Raw genomic sequence first — 23,041 nt, forward strand, 5'->3', positions numbered from 1 at the left:
ATACTTGGAGGATTTTTCCGAGGTCATGAAGGCACAGGGAGACAGGAGCGATGTCAAGAGCTCTCCTGGGGGCACAGAGGAATGATGCAAGACCCAGACCTAGCTACACAAGATACATCTAAGGACCGGTATGGCCATCTGGGGCCACGGGCTAACACAAGCTCGGGTTATCATGCACAATACACCAGGTTAACAACGGGATTCTGGGGGACTGAGGTTTGCCCTGGAAGGCAGTTCTCCTATGCAACCCCGCACCATGGGCCAGAACAGTTCCTAAACCAGACGGCGCTATTCCAGGCATTACCCCGATGGGGTTTTGAAACTCTCCAGAGAGGGAGATTCCATCACTTCTCTAGGCGGGTTGCTCCAGAGCTCGATCGTGAAACAACCATCCTCTCCTCACAGCTCAGCACTTCCCCGGCTGCATCCCCCGCCTGCCTGCGCCCTCCTCACGGAGCTCCCTCCGCCGACACCGCGACCCACGGAAGGCGAAGGCGGCCGCACGCCGGGGGCCCCTCAGCCCCCTGGCCCTGCCCGGCCACAGTCCCCCTCCCGTCGCGCTCGGGCTGCCCAGCTCCTTCCTCCTCCAGAGGGGCCCCAGCCGCTCCCCTCCGCGGGAGCCGTGGGCCGATGCTGCGGCCGCCGCCTCCCCTGTCCCTGAGGCCGCAGCCGGTAGAGGTCGCGCCTGACATGCAGAGTGCGGTGCCGGCTTCCCGGATCCGGGGCGGGAGGGCTCCGGGCACCAGCGGAGGGCCCCCAGTCGGTGCGTGTCCCTGGCTGGGCGCCAAGCGGGCTCAAGCTGCCGGAGGGCAGGGGCCCTTCCGGGCGCAGTCGTTGGGGCCGTCCTCGCGGGTGGGGTACGTGTGGCTGTGGGAGGCTCGGTCTCCCCTCCATCCCTTCCTGAGCACTCGGCTGCCGCAGGGCTGGGGTCCCCGGCCTCTTAGAGAAGCGGTCAGTCCTGCGGGGTTGGGGGGGGGGGTGGTGGTGGTGACACACAGGTCTGCCCAGAGCTGCGTTAAACCTGGTCTGGAGTTGAAAAGCACGGCCAGGGAGGGCATTCATACTGCACAGTTTTTTCCTTTAATCCTTCTGCCTCGGTGTTTGAGGTAATCTATTTCGGCAGGTGGGTGAGTGGAACAGAGTGCATGGGGCTGCAGTTGCCATCTTTGCAGGAGCACAGCGCCCCAGCAAGGTCAGCCCTGGAGACACCCGTGTGGTTACAATAGGACATGCTGTAACACAAGGCTTGTATTTTACATTTCGAGTTTTCTTCTCTCTCGTTATTGAACATCCTCCATCACCATGTCTATAGCCATTCCGCCATTGATACAGCTGCCCAAAGGTGCAGACAGGCATGCTGACTGGCCATATGGACACTGACTGGCAGACCTGAGAACTGAGCGCTGCGGTAGGTACGGCGCCTCTTAACTTCATCACCGTGTTCTCACAGCGATGTTCTTGAACGTACTCAGTCTGTTGAGGCATGCAGACAAGCAGCATACTGTGACCGTGGGGTTACACTGACAGGATAGCAATGTGTGAAACTGACAAACATGCCTGTTATCAAAGAGAAAGTCAACCACACAGATAGCTAGCCTTGATTTATGACTATATTAGCAAGGCAACGGGGTGAGGAAATGACAGATGGTGTAGAAAATAAAAAGGGATGTGGGTCCTTTATAGGATCTCTGACTAAACACAAGTTGCCAAGTCATTACCAAGGCAATGAAATTGATAATATACTAAAAAACATACAGCTGCCCAAGAAATTCAAGTCAAACCAAAGCAAGTCAGCAGGTCAACAAAACTGGAGTCAGTGCAGTAAACAGAGTAAACAGGGATGTTTATAGTTGTTTATACATTGTGTAATTGGGAGGACGTAAGGGTGATAAAAGGAAAGAACTTAGAGGACCAAGGAATGTGTTTAAAGCAAACAGTATAAGGAGGACTGACTGAAGTACCCATTCGTCAGCCCTGTGCCCAGTCACCCGAGTTAGGACCAGGACAGTAAACCCACTGTTTCCATAGTGTTCATGGCTGGGTTCCTTCCACAGCCAGGAGGGACGGGTTATTTTTTTCCTTGATGTAGATGGAGGAATACTAGAAGTGCCCCAGTTAATATTGTGAAGAGAATACCGGGAGGGTGCCACCTAACAAGAGCATTCTTTCCTAGCTCCTTAACATACGTGACATAGCTTAACAAGTGTTTGTTTCACACGCAGGAAATTCTGCCCACTACAGCAGTATACCTGAGACAAGTGCCTTGTAGTTAATAAAAAACAAACATCTGTGTGCAAGATCAGGGTATTTCCATGTTGGCACATATAACCACCAACTATCACACCAAAATAAAGCTTGAAACTACTTGGGTAAAGTCACAATGAAGTCATGCTCACTAGCAAGGACAAAGGGATAAAAAAGTATCGTTATGATTGATGTCATAAAGCAGAATAATGAGGCAAATGCAAAACAAGGTAAGTTCAAGCAAGTTTTTAATTCCTAATTGTCCTTTAGTCCAACTTTGATTTCACAGTCTTGTATAAAACTTGTAAAAAAATAATTAAGAATTATAAATTAAAATGTTCCTAATTTTGTTTATAACAATTTTCAAACCCAAATAGTTTTCCCTTGACTGTTTTCTTCTCTCAGATTAAGTCACTGATCTTGATGCCTAGTGTTACTTCATGCTTTTGTCAAACAAACATTTTGATCCAGTCAATCATATCCTTTCTAGCTTCTTCAATATAAGGTTTGTCAGCAGGTTTCATATCTTCTGGCTTCAATTGTGCAAAACCATGAACTTGTCCAGGATAAACTTTAATTTTATATTCAACCTTACAGTACTGTTTCAGCTTCTCCTCCAATAAGTTTATCTGTAAAAGAAAGCTTTTTTCCATTATATTGTATTTTTAAGTTTGCCAGACTTGCATTTCTCACATCTGTACTTCTTTGTCTTTTTTCCACTGTCACACTTAAGGCAGGTTCTGTTGTTTAGCAAATGGGAAAACCCCCCTTTGGAATATAAGACTGAAACATTTTTTGAAAGCAAGGATAGGTCTAAGAATCTCAACATTGCTGCAAAGATAGTTTGGTAAATCTCATTGCTATAAAGGAATGGGTGCATTTCTATTCAGAGACTTGGGCTTACAACCTAATCTTAAACTCTGATCTTGAAAGAACATATTCCCTAAACCTCAGTGACTCTCAGCGCATGATCTTTTGATAATAAGTACACGCATGCTTACAGAGTACTAATCATATGATTATGTACCTATATACACATGTAGACACATTTTTGTACTTGTTTCCATTAAAAAGTCCCTGCAAGCTCAATTAATTTTTTTTTTTTTTACACAGGAATTTTTCTTACACAATCCACACAGACAGCTCAGAGAGAACACTTCAGGAGAAAAAGGTATGCTTTCAATGTGTAACACATGATGAAAAAAAAAGCATTTATGATAATTTTGCCCCTGGAAAAAGACACTTTCACCATAAAAAGGAGACAGGGAGTGAAGGATTAGTTTTCTTGTGCAGAGGAGACACATGTTTGAGGTACAGATCAACATGTGCTGAATAACACAGAAGTAAATATTGATTGGCTTCTGCATTCCCAGAGTACATCACCCATTCCCGAGTTAGACCCTACTCCTGCACAACAAACTATGCTAGAGGTGGTATGTTATCCTTGTCACTGATGAAAAAGAGTTTATGCACAGAAGAGGGCACCAGTTTCTTACCCATATATTTATCCAGCCTTTCACGTATGCTTATGATAGAGATTATATCAGAATATAGATGGCAGGCAAAGGTCAAAACAGAATCTACAAGTTGTCATAATCTTAGTCAAAATTCATGCCCACTCTTCTGGCACAGTGTGTTTTGTCTTCATACCACAAGCAATTAGTCATTGATTGGCCCACATCATCAGAAAGTTCAGTTACTGAGCTGAAATTACTTTTTTTCCAGTTCCAAGTTCAGTGGTTTAGCTACCTGTTCTCTCACCTATAGCAGTAGTATCCAAGTTTTTGAGGTGTTTGGCTCATACCAGTTGGATCTCCCTGCCCAGTTTCACACTCTGCTTGTCTAGCCACTCAGAGACCAATGACTGGTCTTCACTGCATTTCTTACCTCAAAAAGGAAGCTTTGAATAATCTGAGCAAAATACAGGGAAAGTTCAGATATAAGCAAAACAACCCAGTCTGTCCATTTTGTATATGAAAGTGGTTTCTAACAAGCTACAGTTTCTGTGTGGGATAAAAAAACTATGGGAAAAGAAAAAGCATTTCCAGTACAACAGCTTACCTGATCATAAGAAATAGTGTGGTCTTTCTCACCAAAAATGAAAAATGTGGGATTTAGTAAATTGTATCTTTCTTCAGAGTCCCTAATTATTCCTAGAATGTTTTAGAGAAAGAACCTGTTAGTGAGGTTAATGTTCTTGCAAGATAAATGGCAAATTAAACCACAAAATTTCTATTTAGGTTTACTCATTATGCACATTTTTTAGATCAGGACAGTCTCTATTTGGATAGAGAAAAAAGCATTTGGAAAATGTATTTCCCCACTCTCCAAGCACTAAAAAAAAAAAAAATTAGAAAATTACCATGCAAAAGGAAGCAATTTTTTCTAGTTTACAGAACTATTAAATTTTTATAGCAATATAGCATATTGTTGAAATAACCATAATTAAAATCTGCATTTCATCTTTGAGTTGAGTATTTACAGAATTTGTTGCAAAGCGATAACTAGAATTACACACTATGCATAGTCATGTGAGCCCAGGTAAGTTTTCATGTGTTCTACACTACCATAGAGGGAAACCCCAGCGGTTAATTGAGGATTTTTCAGCATCAAGTGATGTACTGCCATTCCACCCCAGGAAAACCCAACGATACCAATCTTCTTTGCATCGCATTGTTCCTTTAGATACTTCAAGACAACATCAGCTTCCCTAAGACATATAAACAAAAGCAAACTAAGGAATCTATTGCAGAATCAATACTTTACAATTTAAGAATAAAATGAAAAGAGATACATGGATTTTTCTGTGTCTGCACCCCCAATCTTTTAAAACAGGGAATACCTATAAAAAACACATTTCAGCCCAGAGCAGTGACTTATGTTCTTAAACAGGAGTTAACATCTCTGGTTCTAGTTTAGGGAAGTACAGGTTTAGGTAATTAAATACTTACCTGAATTGTGACCTGCTCCTTTGTTTCAAAATAAGCAAATATTTAATTGAATCACTTTGTCTAGGACAGGGCAACTAAAGACAAGACATATCTGCAAGTAGAACAACATCTTGCATTATGGACTGTAGGAATAGATAAGCTTCACTTTGCTATCTCTACAGAGTCCACCTATGTAGATAAAGATTTATCCTGAGTATGTCATTCCTGTTGCATGAGTTAATACTAAAATATCCTATACCAAGTTCACAGGCAATAATACTATACTAAAGTAGCAATTACTCAAAATTAAATTGCTGGTATAACTATGTTTTTTAAACATGAGGTATAATGCAAAAAATAATAGGGTTTAATGTAGGCCAGAGCAGGTTTTTTTTTTTTAATTGCTAACTTCTTAGGTCTCAATAGTTTTATCTTTTCTATCATCTACAGAGTTTTAAATTAATTTTAAATGCAGACTGTGCATACTAATAACTGTATTTTCAAATATTAGGTATATTATTATGGTCATCACAATTTTGGTTAGGCTGACAAAAAAATGGTATGAAAGTGAGATGAGGAGGAGGTCATGTCCTCGGCTCTTTCAAATTCAGTTTGTTTGGAAGGGTAACTAAGTCAGTCATAGGTATGTTGGATTCCTTATGCATCCAACACAAGGATGCACACATCCTGAAAGAGCAATGGAACTGCCCTTGAGGGCACCTACAAATGAACCCTCAAAGGACACATGTCCTCAAGGTCTTACTTGTTTAAGACAGTGTGCATAATCTGCTCACTCTTTGGAGTTGCATTTTTTTATAGATGTTAGTGATTTGGTCACAGCTTCTGCAACTATATGGTCAAAAGCATTGCTGAGACATGTTGAAGTTAGGCTGGGACTGCTGAGACCACTCAAAAGGGCCAGAATAATATTTGTAGCTAACAAGATGATAGCTGAGTAATAGAGTGGCACTGCCTCACTATCATCTTCTGAAGTTTTACACTGGATTGATAGATGCTGAAGAAACAGTACTGCCTCCCATAATTCAGGGAAGCCTTGTTACAGTGACTGCTAGGCTCTGCAGATGGTGGGCCCTCTATTTCCCATTGAGGAAAACACTATAGTGCATCATGTATCTTAGGTTTTGTGCAGTCTTGCAAATTTTGATGTAGTGCTGCTCAGGAGAGTATCATCTGCACCTATTATTATCTACAAGGCAGAAAGAAAGATGGGCAAGTGACAACTGGCAGTTGTGGAAGAGTTTTCCTCCTTGTCTTGATGGACTGGAGGCAGAATCAGTACTTGTGGGTGAGAGTACTGGGTATTTGATAGCCTGAAACACTGTCTGTGAGCCTGTATGGCCAGTATAATAGTTGGAAAGCGGCCCAGGAAAACAAGATGGGGACAATAAGCTGAGTGACGGACAGAGCAGATGATCCTTTCATCACAGCCAAGGCAGTGCCCATAACCACAGAACTGCCCAGAATAAGCAATTCTGTGCATGCAGCTAGCTTGCCCTGCTGTGAGGTGACACATATTTTCATACAAATTCCCCTTGTTTGCTGGGTGTTCTTTAAAGCTGAAGTAAAAATATGTATCTTACTTGTCTACTTTCGTAGGATCATGGTGTTTCATCCAGTCAGCAAAGTCAGCCCAGTGATCAGTAGTTTTCCAGGGGTCTGTCCCTTTGAAGAAGTCTGGGCAGATAGTTCTGTACGAGACATGGAATCAAGTCAACTTTCACACCCAGGCTGGGAGAATTTGTGGATGTCTAAATGTCTGCTAATGTCTTTTACTCCAGAGTACACATTTTCATGGTTACTATCTGAATCATATTTTACTCACTTTGTTCTGGCAATCAGCAGAGCTAAAAGTATATGTCTTTCTATGGAAAAATCAACCAACCAACCAACCAAAACCCACCACCTCTCACCCTTGGACATATTTAAGACTAAAGTGATTAAGCAACCCTCCTGATTCTAGATACATATATATGTATCTCTGCTAGTAAAAACTAAAGCAGCTGTTTAAAAGGTTTGGTTCTGAAGAGCTTACACAAATTAAAGATAGATTTCAGCGTTTATATTTTAATCAGCTATACTGCCATGCAAGCATAAATACTGACACTTTGTGACTCTCCTTGTGTCTTTGTGCTCAGGTAGCCATTTTTGATGGGTCAGTTTTAGCAGCTTTGGAAACCTCATGGGAACATTTTGTCCCTTTGTGTTTTTATTCACTCAGATTGAAATGGTATGGTTGCAACACGCATGCATATAGGAAATATCAAATGCCATGCCTAGCCTTGGTCCTGATGATCTATCTGTGCATTGAAGAGCAAGATAGGAAAAACAGTTATTTACATGTATCCATGACCTGCAATCAAATCAACTATGTATCTAATGTCTGGGAACATCCATCCAAATATGTCATGAATCACAATCACAGCTTTGTCTGTGAAAAAAGATGGTCTACAGACATATGCCTTGATGTGCTCAATTTGTACTTCATGTCCAAGGCACCCATATCCAGATCTGTCTCCAGTATGATACAGAAAAGGATCAGCCATTTGAAAACCTAAAAAAAGAAAAAAAAAAGAGAGCAATAAGGTAAAAATAATTTATTAACACACTTATTAAGGGCAAATAAAAGCAAATATCTGCAGAAAGTAATAACTTCTGTAAATAACGTTGACATCCTTGTCTGAAAGGAGAAAAGTAGAAAAATAGCAGTAGTGTTGCTGTGCAGAATGGCTCCTAGTCCACTATGTGGTATTGAGCTGAGAATGAAGACAAATACCAAAAGCAAGGTTATAAAATTACAAACAACCTGCACATGTAGGTCCTGACTTTCATGTCACATCTGTTTTGCTCCCATACCAGTCTGTCAGCACTAGTGTGAGGCATGTCAGTGTCACTCTTTCCCCACACATGGGGCCATCATGCATGTCTTCATAGGGAATCCTATGCTGATTTCTCTGAATTATGTGATTGGTAAGGACCACAGCACTCAACTGCTACTGAAAAGTACAGTGTTTGGTGCTTCTTTCAGCGTTGGTGCCTGCTAGCTAATCTGTGCTTTCGGTAACAGTATCACAGCTGTACTGGGAGCCAATGTATGGGGTGCAGTTGGTGAAGGACTGCAGTACAGATTTGTAAATTAGATTCTAATGCCTTAGGCCCATATGCCTTTGAAAGGGATTGCAAGAAAACAAGATATGCAAATCTCATTCAAAATATGTCAGAGTATTTAGTTTTGTCCCTTCTCCCAAAATAGCAATTACAGGCAATGAGTCAGTAGCTGTGCTGGAGGTATTAAAGCCAAAAGTTGTTCTGACTGTCTGTGTCAGGAGCTTGGAATGGACTCTACAAAAAGTAGAATGTGATCCTGTAATTAAGAGTAGTGTTATAATGCATCTATGCAAGTCTGCAGGGGCAGTGTTAGTAGTACCATTTCCTAGCCATGTACTGACTTTGAACCTGTCCTTGAAGATGTAGTACATGCACTTACATATACATGATGACTGTCTCTGCTTCATCATTTCTGCATCAGCCTATTATTTCTGTTTGTGTTGTAACGTGCACAATCTGGAAGTGTGTCAAATTCTGGTAAAAACGTATACCTTCCTCAGCTTTACATTGACCACAGCAGCAGAGAGCAAGGTCTCACTGAGTAATTGGAAATTTTGCCTAGGCAGTACAGAAAGGTTTGGTGTCAGACACATGGTGCAGGCAGGCTGAAGAACAGAGTCAGTGGTGTGGAGACCACTTATCCCTTACACAACACTTTCCAGCTTGCATAATTAACAGACTCAACAGCATGCAAATCTTACATGCATTTAGAGTGCCTTATACACAAGATAATCAGCTTTCTTCCCAATGTATAGTGCAGAGACACTGTTCTTCCTCCTCCTCTCCCAACCCTGGGGCTGCTGTCACCAGATCTGGCAAGGCAGTACTGAGTTTAAGCAAATATGCTTGATTACAGCCATAACCCTTGGCTGATAGAGTGTGGTGTAGAAATGCAGGAACTGGGCCAATGTGGCTTTACTGCTAGAATCAAGCTGCTTCAGAAATAGCCATGAAGTGGGTGACCTCACATGATAAGGTCTATGCTATAACTGAGAGCTGATTACATTTGTTAATTGTTCTCTCACCTTTCTCAACATCTGAATGTCAGGATTGGTGCTAAGAATCACGAAATAGCTTGATTTCAGGACTAGAACCTCTGTTGTTTTGGCATTATATGACAGTGGAAGTTGTAACATGCATGGGAGAGTATTTTCTAGTTTAAGCCCCACATACTAAGCCTGAAAATGACTGAGAGAGATCTGTCCATGCAAAAGTGCTTCCTATCTCTTTTTCTTAAACTAAGATGAATGAGCGTCTCCAAGTGCAAGAGGCTGCCTGGAGAATTCACAGGTGCTCCCAAAGATAGCTAACACCACTGGCTTCTGAGATGGCAGCCACAGCCCCACTCTGCTAAGGTCATTTGTTCAGAAGGGCACAACTGATGGTGTCCCCTTCAAGGAAGTAGTGTTGAGGAGGAATTAAACTTTGCAATGGTTGTGAAAAGCCTGCTCCATATCTGTTGGTTCCTTCCCACAAATATTTCTCTGGCCTGTCTTCACTGAGGCTCAGCCAGATGGCTCTTCTCCAGGCACCAGGCTGCGGAGAACGTTAGTAAATAGTCAGCCACACCTGAACTGCTTAGAAGTCTTTGATGGGATCCTGTTCAGTCAGCAGCTTTATTTGTTGCCACCCACTTTGTCCCACGCAACATGGTGTGGCGAAGCAACAAGCCAGGATATTTCCTGCCTCTCCTGCCTCACCTCATTCCCTCTTCCCACCAGTTTCAGCCATTATACTTTTCCTTTTCCTGCTTTCCCCATGGCACTGTTCCAAGCAGGCAGCATCCCGCTCCTCTGAGCTTCAGCATCACTGAGGAGATGCAGAGCATGGTGGGAAGTGAGGAATGGGAACAGAGCTGCCTGCTCTGATATCCATGAGTCTGCTGTCATCCTCCTGCTTATTAAGAGAAGGCCTTCTAGTAGCTTTTTCTTCACACCAGTGGTCCTGCTCTTCCTTGGTTGTCTTGATACCATTCAGCTTTTGTGCAAATAACATAAAAACTGAGGAGAGTAATTTACTATTATCACAAGGCAAAGGTGGGCTCTCCCTTGGGTGGTAGGACAGATGCAGACTACTACATTTTTAGGGAACAGCAAATCACATGGTTAAATCATGCCAAGTCTTAATTTTTCAATAGCAAAAACCAAATCTCTACCAAGAAGGCAAGGCTAAAAATCTTTAAAAATCAATCAGGTAAAATGGGCAAACAATCCTAAGGATATTCCCTGCTTCTCAGAAAGTGAGTATGAGCATGTGATCTCAATGCACTGTGATGTTTGGCAGGATGTTGGACTAGTGATGCCAAGATGTGACATCTCTGCCCTTTTCCTGGATCCAGTGACAGCATTTTAAACTACTGCAGTAATTTATTTTAATGATAAGTGCTCCAGTGGACCTAACAAGAGAAAGAATGGAATTTCATCACCATAAAGGCAAAAGAAATTATTATGGCCCTTTAATGCGATCTTGCTACTGATGAACATAAAATGGTTATCAGTGTCCTCTCCACTGTTGCTGTACTACAGCTTGCATCAAGGGCTCAAAATGAAGTCCAGCCTTTCCTAAATTTGACACCCTTCATCTTCACCTTATCTGCTCCCTAACACTTGTCTTTGTGCATTACTGAAATGAAAGCCTCTTTTTAAAGGAGTTGGTTTTGCTGAATGTTCTGTGCCTTTACAAAGAGCTATATCTAATTGCCTAGCAGTTTCAGATTTCTCCCTTTTCACACAGTTAAAAGTAGTTAGCTTTTCTCCACTGCCAACTCAGTCTTTGTGGACCAGTTTGCCATCACATACCTGGAGTACAGGATCCTGCTTCAGCCCAGCTCGCTTCTTCTGCTCAGTGAGATACCAGCTAGATTTCTCTAAACACAAAAAGAAGAAAACCAGTTCTGCTGGCAGTTTTGCTCCTGCTGCTGCCCATCCAGTTTCCAGGTGCTCTTCAACTCTTCTGCAGACTTTGGGATTGGGAGGTGAGGAGGAGAGGCTTAGCAAAGGAGTCATCCCAGCCGGAAGGGGTGGGGACGCATCATGCAGAGAGGCAGGGTTCACCTCCACATCAGTTGCTTTATTTATTTATTATTCCAGGAGTTCAGAAAGCAGGATGCACACAAACACTATCATGCACTTTTTTTTTTCTTTTTTCTTTTTTCATCTCTCTAAATATGTGTGATTCCTAACAAAACAGTATAGAGAGGCTGAAACAAGACTGCTGAGTCTTATTGCCAGTACATTTCAGTTTTCTGGGAAAATTTCCCTTCCAGACCTGTACACTACAAAGCAAATGATTTGTGTGTGATGCAGCTATTGAAGATACTGCAGAATCTTTATTCAGTGTTTATATAGCTGAGACATTTAGCATCAGTGATGTGTTTGATGACACATTGTTAAATTCAGAGATACGTTTTCTTGCAGTATATTCATGCACTTTTATTGTCCATTGTAAATGTCTTTAATGGACTTTGTGCTGAATTAAAATGAATCTGTCCAGGCAAAGTTGCAGCATGAAAAAGTCTCCCTAGCCCAGAGATTAAACATATTGCAGCCACACCCATAAGTATTCCCAACAAGTCCAAAAGTGTTCCAGGTTATTTTTGATTAGACTTGTTTTCAACAAGTTAGAAAGATTTGAGTATGAGCTGGTTGCTGCTGATGGTGGCTCATTGAAATTTTCCATTTCTATTTCCATAATGGCTTTGTATGCAAGGAACATTAGCTTAGCCCTAAGGCCGATGTCTACTATAGCTTTAATTTTCTCTGTGTGTGCACGTGGTTTGTGTGTGTGTGCATGTTGGAGGAGAAGGAATGAGAGAGACAAAATAGCTCAAAGAAAATGACAATTCCATTTCAAGTCAAAGATCAATAAATGTTTATGACAAACAAGTCCCACAGTCACTCTGTACATTCTCAGTGGTGCTCTGTGTGGTAGTGACCACTGTGCAATCTGAAGACTGTGTAAAACAAGTGACGGTTGGATTCAGTTTACCAAACTTCAGACATTTACAATGAGGATGCCTACATGTCAGCAAAGTGTCTACACTTCCACAGTTGTCATCAAGATTTAGGGTATGATTCATACTCTATAGGTGACTTCTTTAGAATGAAATGGATAGTCCCCTAGACGCCACCAACTGTGCTGATCTCAGAGTTTAATAGCAGCCTACCCGCCCCATGCAGGTGCAGATTGCTGTGCTGAGGGCATCATCACTCAGCCAAGAGGAGTACCACCTCTGTGTGCTACACGCAACTTAAAATTAAGGTTTGTCATGACCACAAAGAGAGGGTGTTTGTCCTGTCATACCTGTCAGTAACTCTGCACATCTATAAGAAACCATTAAAAAGATTGCTTGTGTTGCAAGGGAGGGAGTGGGGACACTTCACTGAAAAGATCTGGTTTATACTTCGATATTAATGGCATCTTCCTTGAGCTTGTCTAACCTCATCTGACTGGGCAAGCTGCATGCAGATCCGCAAGACTGAAGTCCAGTTTTCCCAGAACTTACAGAACAGATTGGGCCAGCAGGAGCAGGCATCTGATCCCACATGCATTTCATGACTGTAAATACTGTCTTCATGCCCAGCATCTCTAATTTGGGTGGTTAAGGTGGAAGCAGAGCAAAAGGCTTGCTCTGCTGTAATGCAAGCCTTTACCTGCACACTGATTATGGTGATCTGCAAATCCTAAATCATTTCTATCTCACATATGTGAAAAGACTCTCATTCCCCTTAAGATATAATCACCTCTGTAATGGATTTAGGATTATGGAGTTCATTGCATCCATGCATTTCCTACAGTCTCAAAAACTTTATAACTCTATTTTTTAAGCCTGCTGTGAATATCTCTACTTTTACGGTTTAAAAAAAAAGGGGGAAGAAGACAAATGCAGGTTGGAATGAGGACAACAGATTCACTTAATCAAACACACAGTTGTCAAATTTTTCCTTTACCTGAAACACACAGCTGTTTTTTGTTTGGTTTTATGTCTTTCTCCCTGAAAGTTTCACCAGTACTCCTCCAATTCTCCTGATTTTATAGAAATGGTATTTTATAGAATAGAAATTTTATAGAAAAAATTCACAGAAATTTTATAGAACGTAGAATAAAACCCCAAATAAATTCTCTATTGGGTTTGTGTGCCAAGGTTTTGGTAGTGGTGGGGCTACAGGTGTGGCTGCTGTGAGAAGCTGCCGGAAGCTTCCCCCATGTCCAATGGAGTCAATGCCAGCCAGCTACAAGACAGACCCACTGCTGGCTGAGGCCGAGCCCAACGGTGATGGGGGCAGCACCTCTGGGGTAACAGAGTTTAGAGGGGAAATAGTTACTGCACGGAAAAAACTGCAGCCAGAGATAGGAGTGAGAATATGTGAGAGAAGCAGCTCTGTAGACACCAAGGTCAGCGCAGAAGGAGGGAAGAAGGTGCTCCAGGCACTGGAGCAGAGATTCCCCTGCAGCCTGTGGTGCAGATCATGGTGGGGTAGTTGTGCTCCTGCAGCCCATGGAGGACTCCACGGTGGAGCAGGGAAGAGTGTGAGGAGTCCTCATCCTGAGGAGGAAGCAGCAGCAGAGACAACAGCCCCTATTCCCTGTTTTCCTGTGCCGTTAGGAGGGAGGATGTAGAGAAATCAGGAGTAAAGTTGAGCCTGGAAAGAAGGGAGGGGTGAGGGAAGGTATTTTTCAGATGGGTTTTATTTCTCATTATCCTGCTCTGATTTGATTGGTGATACATTAAACTGATTTCCCCAGATGGAATCTGTTTCACCCATAATAGTAATTACTAAATAATCTCTCACTGACCTTATCCCAACCCACGAGCCTTTTGTTATATTTTCTCTCCCCTGTCCAGCTGAGGAGGACAGTGATAGACCAGCTTTGGTGGGCACCTGGCATCCAGCCAGGGTCAGCTCACCACAATCCTTATGGCTGTCGGCTGTAATTTTAGCTGGATGTTAACATAAAACCCAACATCCTAGGACATCTGCTCTCTGGAGGCAAAATAGAAGGGTATTCTCTCCCAGACAACTACTGATAGATAAAACCCCCTAAAGGCAAGTACGTTGCTAGCATCTAGTGCAGAAGGGAAAGAGTCCAACAGAGAGACCAATGGACAGGCTCAAACATGTCACTTTTACCATCACCTGGTGCAGTATTTGAAGTGCTGCTGGTAGCAACAGACTTCTCAGAAAGTTGAAATCATTACAGATGTTATATTTATGTTGTGAAAAACCTGTTCAAAGCAACTATGATGAGTGATGCTCTCCTTGCAGCCTAGAAGCTGCAGACAAATCAAGAGGGACGGCAAGGCTCCTCTCCCTTCTTGCATGGGTTCTGCTGGCAATAGCAGCCTTGGTAAGGAGTTACCATCAGTAAGGGTACTTGAGAGGAAATGATGGAGAGGCTCTCATGAAGGGTTAGCAGAGAGGCATGGTGAGATGGGGCCAGAAGAGTGCAGCTCTGCAGGGCCAACTGTAGCCCAGCGAGGGCTCTGTAGCTAGCTCCTGTCCTGAGAACAAGTGTCATCCTTCGGGACTTTGGGCGGCTACAGGAGCACAGCAGAGCTAGTCCCTCTCACACATTCAGTGGAAAGAGGGCCTTATCAGTAGGCTTGTAACTTGGAGCTGGGTTTGGGGCTCTTGTTTCGGTATAACATATGTTATTCTGATTCCTTTCCCTCCATCCAGTAAAAGGCTGCATACCTAAACTTATCTACTAAGGCATCGCTTGGGAGGGAAGAAGTATAGTTTAACAAGTCTGATTTCAGGTTTCTGGCTTTGGTCTCTAGTCAGTGTTTGAATAAAAACCCTTCGAAATTGAACCAACTCTTGTTATTGCAAATCAAGGCTTGGCAGGAGGTTAACATATACTTTCACTGCCACTGGTGAAAACTAGTCTCACAGTTTTGTTCTTTACTGTTTACCTAGTGTGGTACTTGGGAGTTTGTTGCTGCTTTTGCCTGCAGCATTAAAAAAAGTCTCCAGGAATTCTCTGATTTGGCTAGTAGTGAGCCATGTCCCCATTCTTTCCCATGCTTTCTCATGTGTCTAAGAAGAAAGGCTCTGAAGTCTTTCCTCTGTGGGAGTGACCTTATCTGCTTCATCTGTTGCCGCACTGGCAGGCACCGCCGTGTTCCCTGAGCAGAGCACGCGTCATTCCTCACAGGACACCAAGACCCAGGCCAGGCCAATTGCTGCTTCTTTGCTATTAATCTTTGCATCTCTTGCTATGCATTTTTATTTGCTGCTAAAAAAATAAAAGATTCAATCTGTCATCATCTCTCCCCTTTGGCCATCTCCCCATTGCATCCCTGCTTTCCACTCCATTTCTGTGAGTTATCTGAAGCCACTGGTGTCAACTTGTTTCTGGTTGTCCCATTTTTATTTTGGGTAAGCTAGGGTCAGCTGTCAGAACACACAACTCCTTTTCTCCCTAAAATCAAAAGTGTGGTTCTGATCACAGGGACAGAAGATCATCTGCAAAAAATCATATTCAATAGGCATGTTACTAACTTGCTTGTTGGCATGTAGAACTGGTTGAGTCAACATCTTCTGGGTTTCTCATGCCTGGTTTGGATTAATTTTTACCTAAAATAAATTGTGAGTGTTTAGTCTCAAATTTCCTGTTTTTGCTGACAGAGCTTGTGGGATTTCAGGGGGTGTGTTTTGTGAACTTTATAGAAAAAGGGTGGAGTGTAACTTCAATTATGCCAAAGCAATAACAGGAACTGTTTTATTCCAGGTGACAGGCAAAGAGGCGTATTAAAATTAGCTAACGCTGCCCAGGTGTTTCTAGGTTATTCAGTAGCTCATTGCTTTATTAAGAAACACTTTTAATGGAATTTCAGTACAAGGCACACAATTCCAAACAATAATGAATGTTAATAGCAATATATAAGGAAAATAGTACATTTTGGAGCAATGGCTCTGAATAGGTACCCCAGATCAGAGGCAGCATCACTGTTGCACTGAACAGCATAAATAGAAACATGAGCAAGACAACAGAATTAAGATTACATGGATAATTGCATGGTTTAAGGGCTGATTTCCTTATCTAAAATCATGAACATCTGTTATTTGCATTGTTTAAGAATATGTCTTATTTATTTTTTCTTAGCAAATATTTTGTCTTCTTCTCTAAAACTACAAAAAGTTGGACTCCAGAAATGACAAAAGAAGTACTTTTCCTTTCAGTTATCCACCACTCAGACTATGGCGTTCAAAGCTTACTTCATTCCTCATATCTAGTCATTGAAAGCTGAATTTTGTATGCAGAGTTTTCCCCATAAAATGCATTGTCTCATACAAAACTCATCTAAAGTTCTTCTTATGTTTCTGGAACTTTTGGGAAATAATCAGCAAGAAGGTGGTCATTTTGTTTGCTTGTAATTGAGGCTGTGTTTGTTCTGAGATATAGACACACTCTTTGTTGTCAGTACAAATAAGTTGCCTTGGACAAAAAGCTGCACCTTGCGCCAGTAGAATTAACCACACTTTCCAGAAGAGGCAACTTTAATGAGTAGAAATCTGGCCTTTCCTCTGTAAACTTCCAGTGCGCACTTGAACTGTTTGACCAAACCTTCTTCCCATGTTTGCTTGACTTTAAAAGTCCTGTTTTTCAAACGTGTCTATGTGTTAGTAACCTTGGACTGGATCCAGTCAGCTTCAGACTGCATCCTACAAAGCCATACAGACTCCTAGGTGCAATATCAAAGCAGCAAGTTTAAGGAAAGTATATATAGGAGCTTCTAATTATATTACAAGGTAATTACCATACATAAAGCAATTCAGAGCAACCAAAGTACTTTATTAAATACATTTGCAGACAGCACCTGTTCCTACCCTTTTTCTAAAGTGAAATAATGAACTTTGGCCTAGCAGAAAGAAATTACATGTGAGTGTAATCCTGCAAATGGTGGAGTCTGTGCTGGGAGTGAGTGTACCCACCCTGCAGTCTGTGCCAGTTTGACAAAATCAGTTTCTAAGAGTCCCTCAGCATAAGCTGGAGTAAACATGTAACCACGTAACTGAGGATCTCAGAAGAGATAAAGGGAAGGGGCCAGCCCATCATGTGTCTCCTGCGTAGTGCTGCCCAGGGCAGGCACAGGCAGGCACACGGGCAACGTGTATTACGTGTGGAAGGGAGCATTTGGACCACAGAGGGCAACCAAACTGCACTCACTGTCCATCTGCGTCAGAGAGGAGGTCTGACGTGTGGCATCCAGCACCATGATGCAGAAGAGGTTGTCTCCCCCGGCTCACCCAGACGTCTGGTCAGTTAAAACTTTTGCAAGGGCTATTTGTGCCAAAGCAGCTGTACTAACAAGGACTGAACTCTCAGTCTTGCTCTTCCACAGCTTGTTTGTGAACTAGAGAGTTTCAAACTGAAGGTTTCAGCACAAGCTTAAGCAGGAAACTTCAAGGCCTTATCAGATTTTCTCTTCAGGGCTGATTTTAGAGCCTCCAGCCCTGACAATTCACAGCATTCTGATTCTTTCTGGTCTGAAAGAAATGGACCTCAGTTGCCTGATAGACCCACAATGAGACTTCAGAGAGCTCACAAGTTATGGGCTGTGAGGCACAAAGCTTAGGACTACCTCATTCAGTCCTTCACAAGTTTCCTTTCTAGGGTACTTTGATTTTCCTTTTCTTTATCCCAGGAAGCTATGGAGATGATGGCCTGTCTGTACTTGACACAACAGCTACCATAAGGCAGGCCCCTTCCAGAGCCTTGCCTTGACCTGCAGCTCAGACCTCAGGCCAAGCTCATCTGTTCATTACAGCCTGTTCTCCTGGTTCAGGAGGAAAAAAACAACCCAAACCAGAAACCTTTCCCCATCAAGCTGGAATCAAATCCCCAGTCACCTACCTCTCTTCAAAGAGACCAACAGTCTGAGCCACAACTTATTAACTTCCCCAGATGTCCCAGCTTGCATGTAGAATTGCTCAGGGAGCTGAGATCACCACCTGCTTCTACCAAGCCAGACCCTAGTGGGTTCCCTTTCCTCCTTGTGAAAACATTCTTGTAAGCTCAGATACAAACAACAAAGTTCTCCAGCATGTGGGCGATCTTCCAGCTTGTTCTCTGGATAACGAAGGGGAGGGAAGAAGGAAAATTAGCCATCTTCTCCCAGGAAAGAATTCATAGTGTGTCTCTACCATCACAAACTCTAATGAGAGAGTGATAGATTGATACTACTGGAGTAGCATTTGTCTGAAAGCCAAGGCAAAAATAAAAATTTGATATAAAGAAGATAGGAATAACACTGTGGGAGGAAGTCTTGGGTAGGCTGGTCCTGAAAGAAGGACCAAGGACTTGCTATCCAGGACATATGATCTTAGTGTGGCCTCGAAGTTTTAACATAAATACGCTGGGTCAGAGATCCACATTCAAGCTACTGTTCCACCATCCTCATTTGTGCAGAGGCTGCCATACCCACGTGGCTACTTCTTACCCTCTGTCTGTCTTCTCTGTGAGATCCTGCCAGTACAGACACTTAAGCTTTCATGTAAGTAGGAACCAGAAGCCACTGGCTTCCTCCTCTCATTCCAGTCAGATATCAGTATACTATTATTCCAACACTCCCTCTCTGGTTTTAAGCAGAAATTAGTGCTTGATCTCTTCCCCTGAAATTTCTTCAAAATCAGCATGAAAACTACATTTTTAGACAGATAGATAGATATTTTATGTATATTTATCCTAAAAAAAAATTAAAAATCACAGCCAGCTCATTTCACTTCCTCAGGTTTAAAATCCATGATTTAGCTGAGCACAACCATTTCCGTTGCAATTATGCAACAACTGTGGTAAATTCTTTCCTGTGAGAAAAGACATAAATGCCAGTATTTTTAAATGTAAAACTCTGACAGCTAAACAAATTCTTATAGAAAACTACATGTTATGAGAGCTGAAAGCCAACAGTAAGCATGGCATGACTCAGAAGAACAGCAATGAAACTGCACATTCCTCAGTCAACTTGTGAATTATGCAAATAGAAAGTCAGAAATTAAATAACAGGCTTCTGCCTTACTATTTGCAATTAAGGCTCTTCATTACCACATGAGATGCTTTTATAACATAGGTTTATTAAAAGGCCTGGTTTATGTTTTCTGCTTTGATGGGATAAAAAGGTTTTGTGGAATTTGGGAAACAGCTGGTTTTCCTAAATGCAAACTAGATTCTGCACATTTCACCTGAGTATAGTTCAGAGTAGTTTCTGATGTGTTTATGTTTGTCTGTCAGGCAGCTGAACATCTTGCAGGCGGCAGTCATCTTGCTTACTCCTGCAAATCTCTCGGAGGATCTTCAGGCTTCGAAGGCTCTTAGGAATGCTTCATATTCCTTGGATAATGTATCTTTTTGAGGAACACTTCTTTCTGTGATCTCCCAACAGCAGCTAAAAGCCAGCTCCTTGTCACACTTGTAACTTTCTTTTCTGTTGTAGAAAATGTCTCTCAATTTATCTTACATGCAAATTTTACAAACAAGAATACACTGGGTTTTTCTTTTTTGTTTGTTTGTTTTGTTGGGTTTGTTGGGTGGTGGTTTGTTTTGGTTTTTTGTTTGGGTTTTTTTTTCTTTGTTTTTAAATCAAAACAAGAAATAGATGATTTTTTCCAGTTTGTTGTCTCTGGATTGAAACAAAATGAGCATGACTGAGATGCTGAAGAAGCCGAGCTCAAGCCAGCCTCAGAAAAGCCAAACCAGTACAGGTCCCAGTCCTACAATTCACACCACTTTCCCAAGACCCTGTTCACTTGATTCCCTAGGCTCCACAAGGGACTTTGATTTGTCCATGGAGCACAATACTAAATATATATGGCATTTTCATCAGAACAGGTATTTTGGATGGACATCCAGGTGAGTAAAAATTTGTATCTTTCAGCTTCCAACTTTCATTAAAATGTCATATTAAATAACTGAAAATTAATAGGCAAATAATCTTATTGAGAGTCTGTAATTATATATGATACTAAAGTGGGACATTAGTAAATACCTTTAAGAAATTGACAGAGATCAATACAGCAACTGGAATATAGCAGACAGGGGAAGTGTGATGGAAAAATAGATGGAAAACTATTGAACTGTAACTACATTTTTGTAAATTTTTTTTTTGGTCTGCATATTATGAATATGGGTTTTCAAAACCAGAAAAATTGCTCTTTAATGTCTTTCTTCTCATGTGTCTTTCAGTGACAATCTAAATTTGACCCTTTTTTGGTCATGATAGCTGATCTGGAATTGACCCTACATCCAAAACATACCAGCCAATCTGAAGTATAGTGTAGGTCCAAGAACATTTCAGATATAATCATAAAATATGTATTAACATAAATGCGTCAACATATTTAACATAAGCATCCATTCTCAAAACAGTTTTCAACTACAGCTGATAAAATCTAAAGCAGAAAACTAGGCACAAAACTCTCTTTGCTGTACAGATTCCAATTCACTTACATTCACAGATCTCCATTGCCCAGATAAACTAGATAGCTTAGGGACCCCTCTCTCTTGACCTACTTAGACTGCAAGATAAAGGCTGCTGGTGAGAACACATCAATTCACACACGCACGCTGCTCAGCAGGACTGTGCTAACATGCTGCCAGATTAGATCAAATCCTTTATGTCCAGGTTCATACAATAGGTTCCTAACATGAGACCATTCATTGCATCAGTGCTAGAGTGCTCCCACACCCCATCCCTGCCCTCTGCCCCCTTCCCCGTGGGGAGCTAAAGCCTTTCTCCTTCCTCTTGACTTTGGACTGCTTGATGCTACCAACAGGACATTTTAGCAAGTAGCATTTTGCACAGAATTTCCTTTGATTTGAACCAGACCTTCACTGAATGTCATAAGGGTGGCAGTGACCCCTACCTAGGCCCTCATCAATAAGCCAAGCTTAGAAACTGATGGCGCGTTGTTCCCATATCACCTGAACAGAGGGACAAGGGGCAGGAGTTGGGACTTTCTGCAGCTGACTGGAGGCAGAGACCATCAGCCACTGGCACATCACCTAGCTGCTCCAGCCACCTCCAGCCCCAGCTGAGCACAGGCAATGACTGACCAAACTCAAGGGGTTCTGGCAGTCATGGGATGTGACCTGGGGGTTATTCTAGTGATGATGCAGCAAGGGAGGGTGTCCTGAGGCAGGACAGCAAGTCCGCAGCCCTTGGAGAGTCACTCATTTGGCAAGGTGCAGAGCAGCTATGCAGGGTGCTGCTTCATATGTTGAAGGCTTCAGACACCTAGAAATGCCCTGGGGCTCGTCAGGTAATAGGCTTACTCAGGTGGCAGCATTCGAAGCAGCTGGTTTCCCAACATCGGCAGCTGGGCATTTCATGGCCCATCAAACTGCCAGATGGCAACAACCGGGTGCATACCGCCATGGTCCCGGCCCGGCTGGCCCAATGCAGGCCGCGGAGGTGCTCCATCCCCTTTGACACCCTCTTCCCAGCCTCTGCCCACTTCCTGGGGCTGGAGCGGAGGTGCCCTCTTGTGGCACCCACCGGGCTGTGTCCCCTCTTGGATCTGCCCACACTCCTGTCCTTCCTGCTCTCCAGGTCTCTGTTGGCTGGAGGCTCTTTCACTGCACCTTCCATACTCTTTCTGTGCAATGAAATTAGGCTGACTGACCTGTAGTTCCCTGGGTTCTCCTTCTTTGCCTCGAAGATAGCTGTGACACTTGCCTTCTTCCCGTTTTCAAGGACCTCCTCATATTACCACTTCTTGACTTCTAGTCTCTCTCCTAGCCCCTCTCCTCAGTCACCCATACACACACCCCTCCTGACTCTCCACACTCACCTTGGCCATGCTATTCACCACAATCCTTTCCACCGCACTTTGCATCTGGGCAGCTCATGGCTGTTCCTGCCCTCCTGCATGGTAAGACCCCAGCACAGAGGAGAAACTATTTGCCCAGCTTCAGCTTGCCCCCATCAGGTGTGAGGTTGAGGGAGGAAAACAGTTGTCCATGAGCCTCTCTTTTCCTTGAACCTACCATGAGGTTCAGGCCTCTGTAGAACTCCCTGCCCTTCCATAGAAGCAAGATCAGGAACTGGCTCCCCCTCAGGGAGCAGTAATTTGAAGACCCCTGCTTTTCTTCCTGGTAGAAGATCAGTGAGAGGAGAGGAGGAAGGGAACCATACTTAAGGGTCCAGGTTAAAATGTCCAGGTTTGTGACAGCAGTTTGTGTTCTCAGAGTTCAGCTGATAATGAGTCAGAAAACCAGGCTCTCAGAAGATTCTTCCTTCCAAAGCAAGGATAAACTAGACACTCACTTCTGAAGTAGGGACGTTACCAGATGTTCTCCTTTGAAAAGGACAGATTCCAAACAGGCTTGCTCTCAGGAGCTGAACGGGGACACTGAGCCGCTCAGATACTCTCCAGACCGGGTGACGACAAGGCCATGAGAAATACCATGTACTGCCATTTCTGTGCATTATCATTATCCTTGTGAGATATCTCTTTCTTTATTGCCTTTAACCAGGCAGAAGCCCTGGCAGAGGCCCATGTGCCATCACAACTGCATTAAAAAAATAGTGCAACAGAATGTTTAATTGATCAACACAGGAGAGTCAAGAAAATGTAGATTTTGAATAGTATTTATGTTCCATTTTTCATTTCGGTCACCCAACTGAAAATCTACTGCACTGAGCCAAGCATTTTGCCCTTCTCTATAGACATCAAAAGCATTATTAAGTGGTTTCTTCACTGTATTTGCAGACCCTGCACTGAAGGCAGCGCACACAC

The 23,041-nt window shown here is 42.8% G+C and overlaps 1 protein-coding gene across 1 annotated transcript; it reads right to left on the reverse strand.

Annotated features, from left to right (window-relative positions):
* Positions 1 to 2,325: 2,325 nt before the first annotated feature.
* Positions 2,326 to 7,756, reverse strand: LOC133267158 (carboxymethylenebutenolidase homolog). Its single transcript, XM_061449234.1, has 5 exons — positions 7,533 to 7,756; positions 6,776 to 6,883; positions 4,812 to 4,954; positions 4,306 to 4,397; positions 2,326 to 2,873 (listed from the first exon to the last, which is right to left on the reverse strand). The coding sequence occupies exons 1-5, from the start codon at positions 7,736 to 7,738 to the stop codon at positions 2,694 to 2,696; spliced, it is 729 nt and encodes a 242-aa protein (XP_061305218.1). The 5' UTR covers positions 7,739 to 7,756; the 3' UTR covers positions 2,326 to 2,693.
* Between the last annotated feature and the right edge of the window lie 15,285 nt (positions 7,757 to 23,041).

Source organism: Pezoporus flaviventris, unplaced genomic scaffold, assembly GCF_033815535.1.
Source record: "Pezoporus flaviventris isolate CSIRO_AGI_PZ_B2104156 unplaced genomic scaffold, CSIRO_AGI_Pfla_v1 ptg000007l, whole genome shotgun sequence".
Lineage (NCBI taxonomy): Eukaryota > Metazoa > Chordata > Aves > Psittaciformes > Psittacidae > Pezoporus > Pezoporus flaviventris.

Excerpts from the sequence above, each read along its gene's own strand:
- LOC133267158 (XM_061449234.1), bottom strand. The coding sequence starts at position 7,738 with ATGGCTGATCCTTTTCTGTATCATACTGGAGACAGATCTGGATATGGG. Across the intron at positions 6,884-7,532 it reads ATTGCAGGTCATGGATACAT|AACTATCTGCCCAGACTTCT; the intron begins GTAAATAACTGT and ends TGTCTCGTACAG. Across the intron at positions 2,874-4,305 it reads ACACTATTTCTTATGATCAG|ATAAACTTATTGGAGGAGAA; the intron begins GTAAGCTGTTGT and ends TTTCTTTTACAG.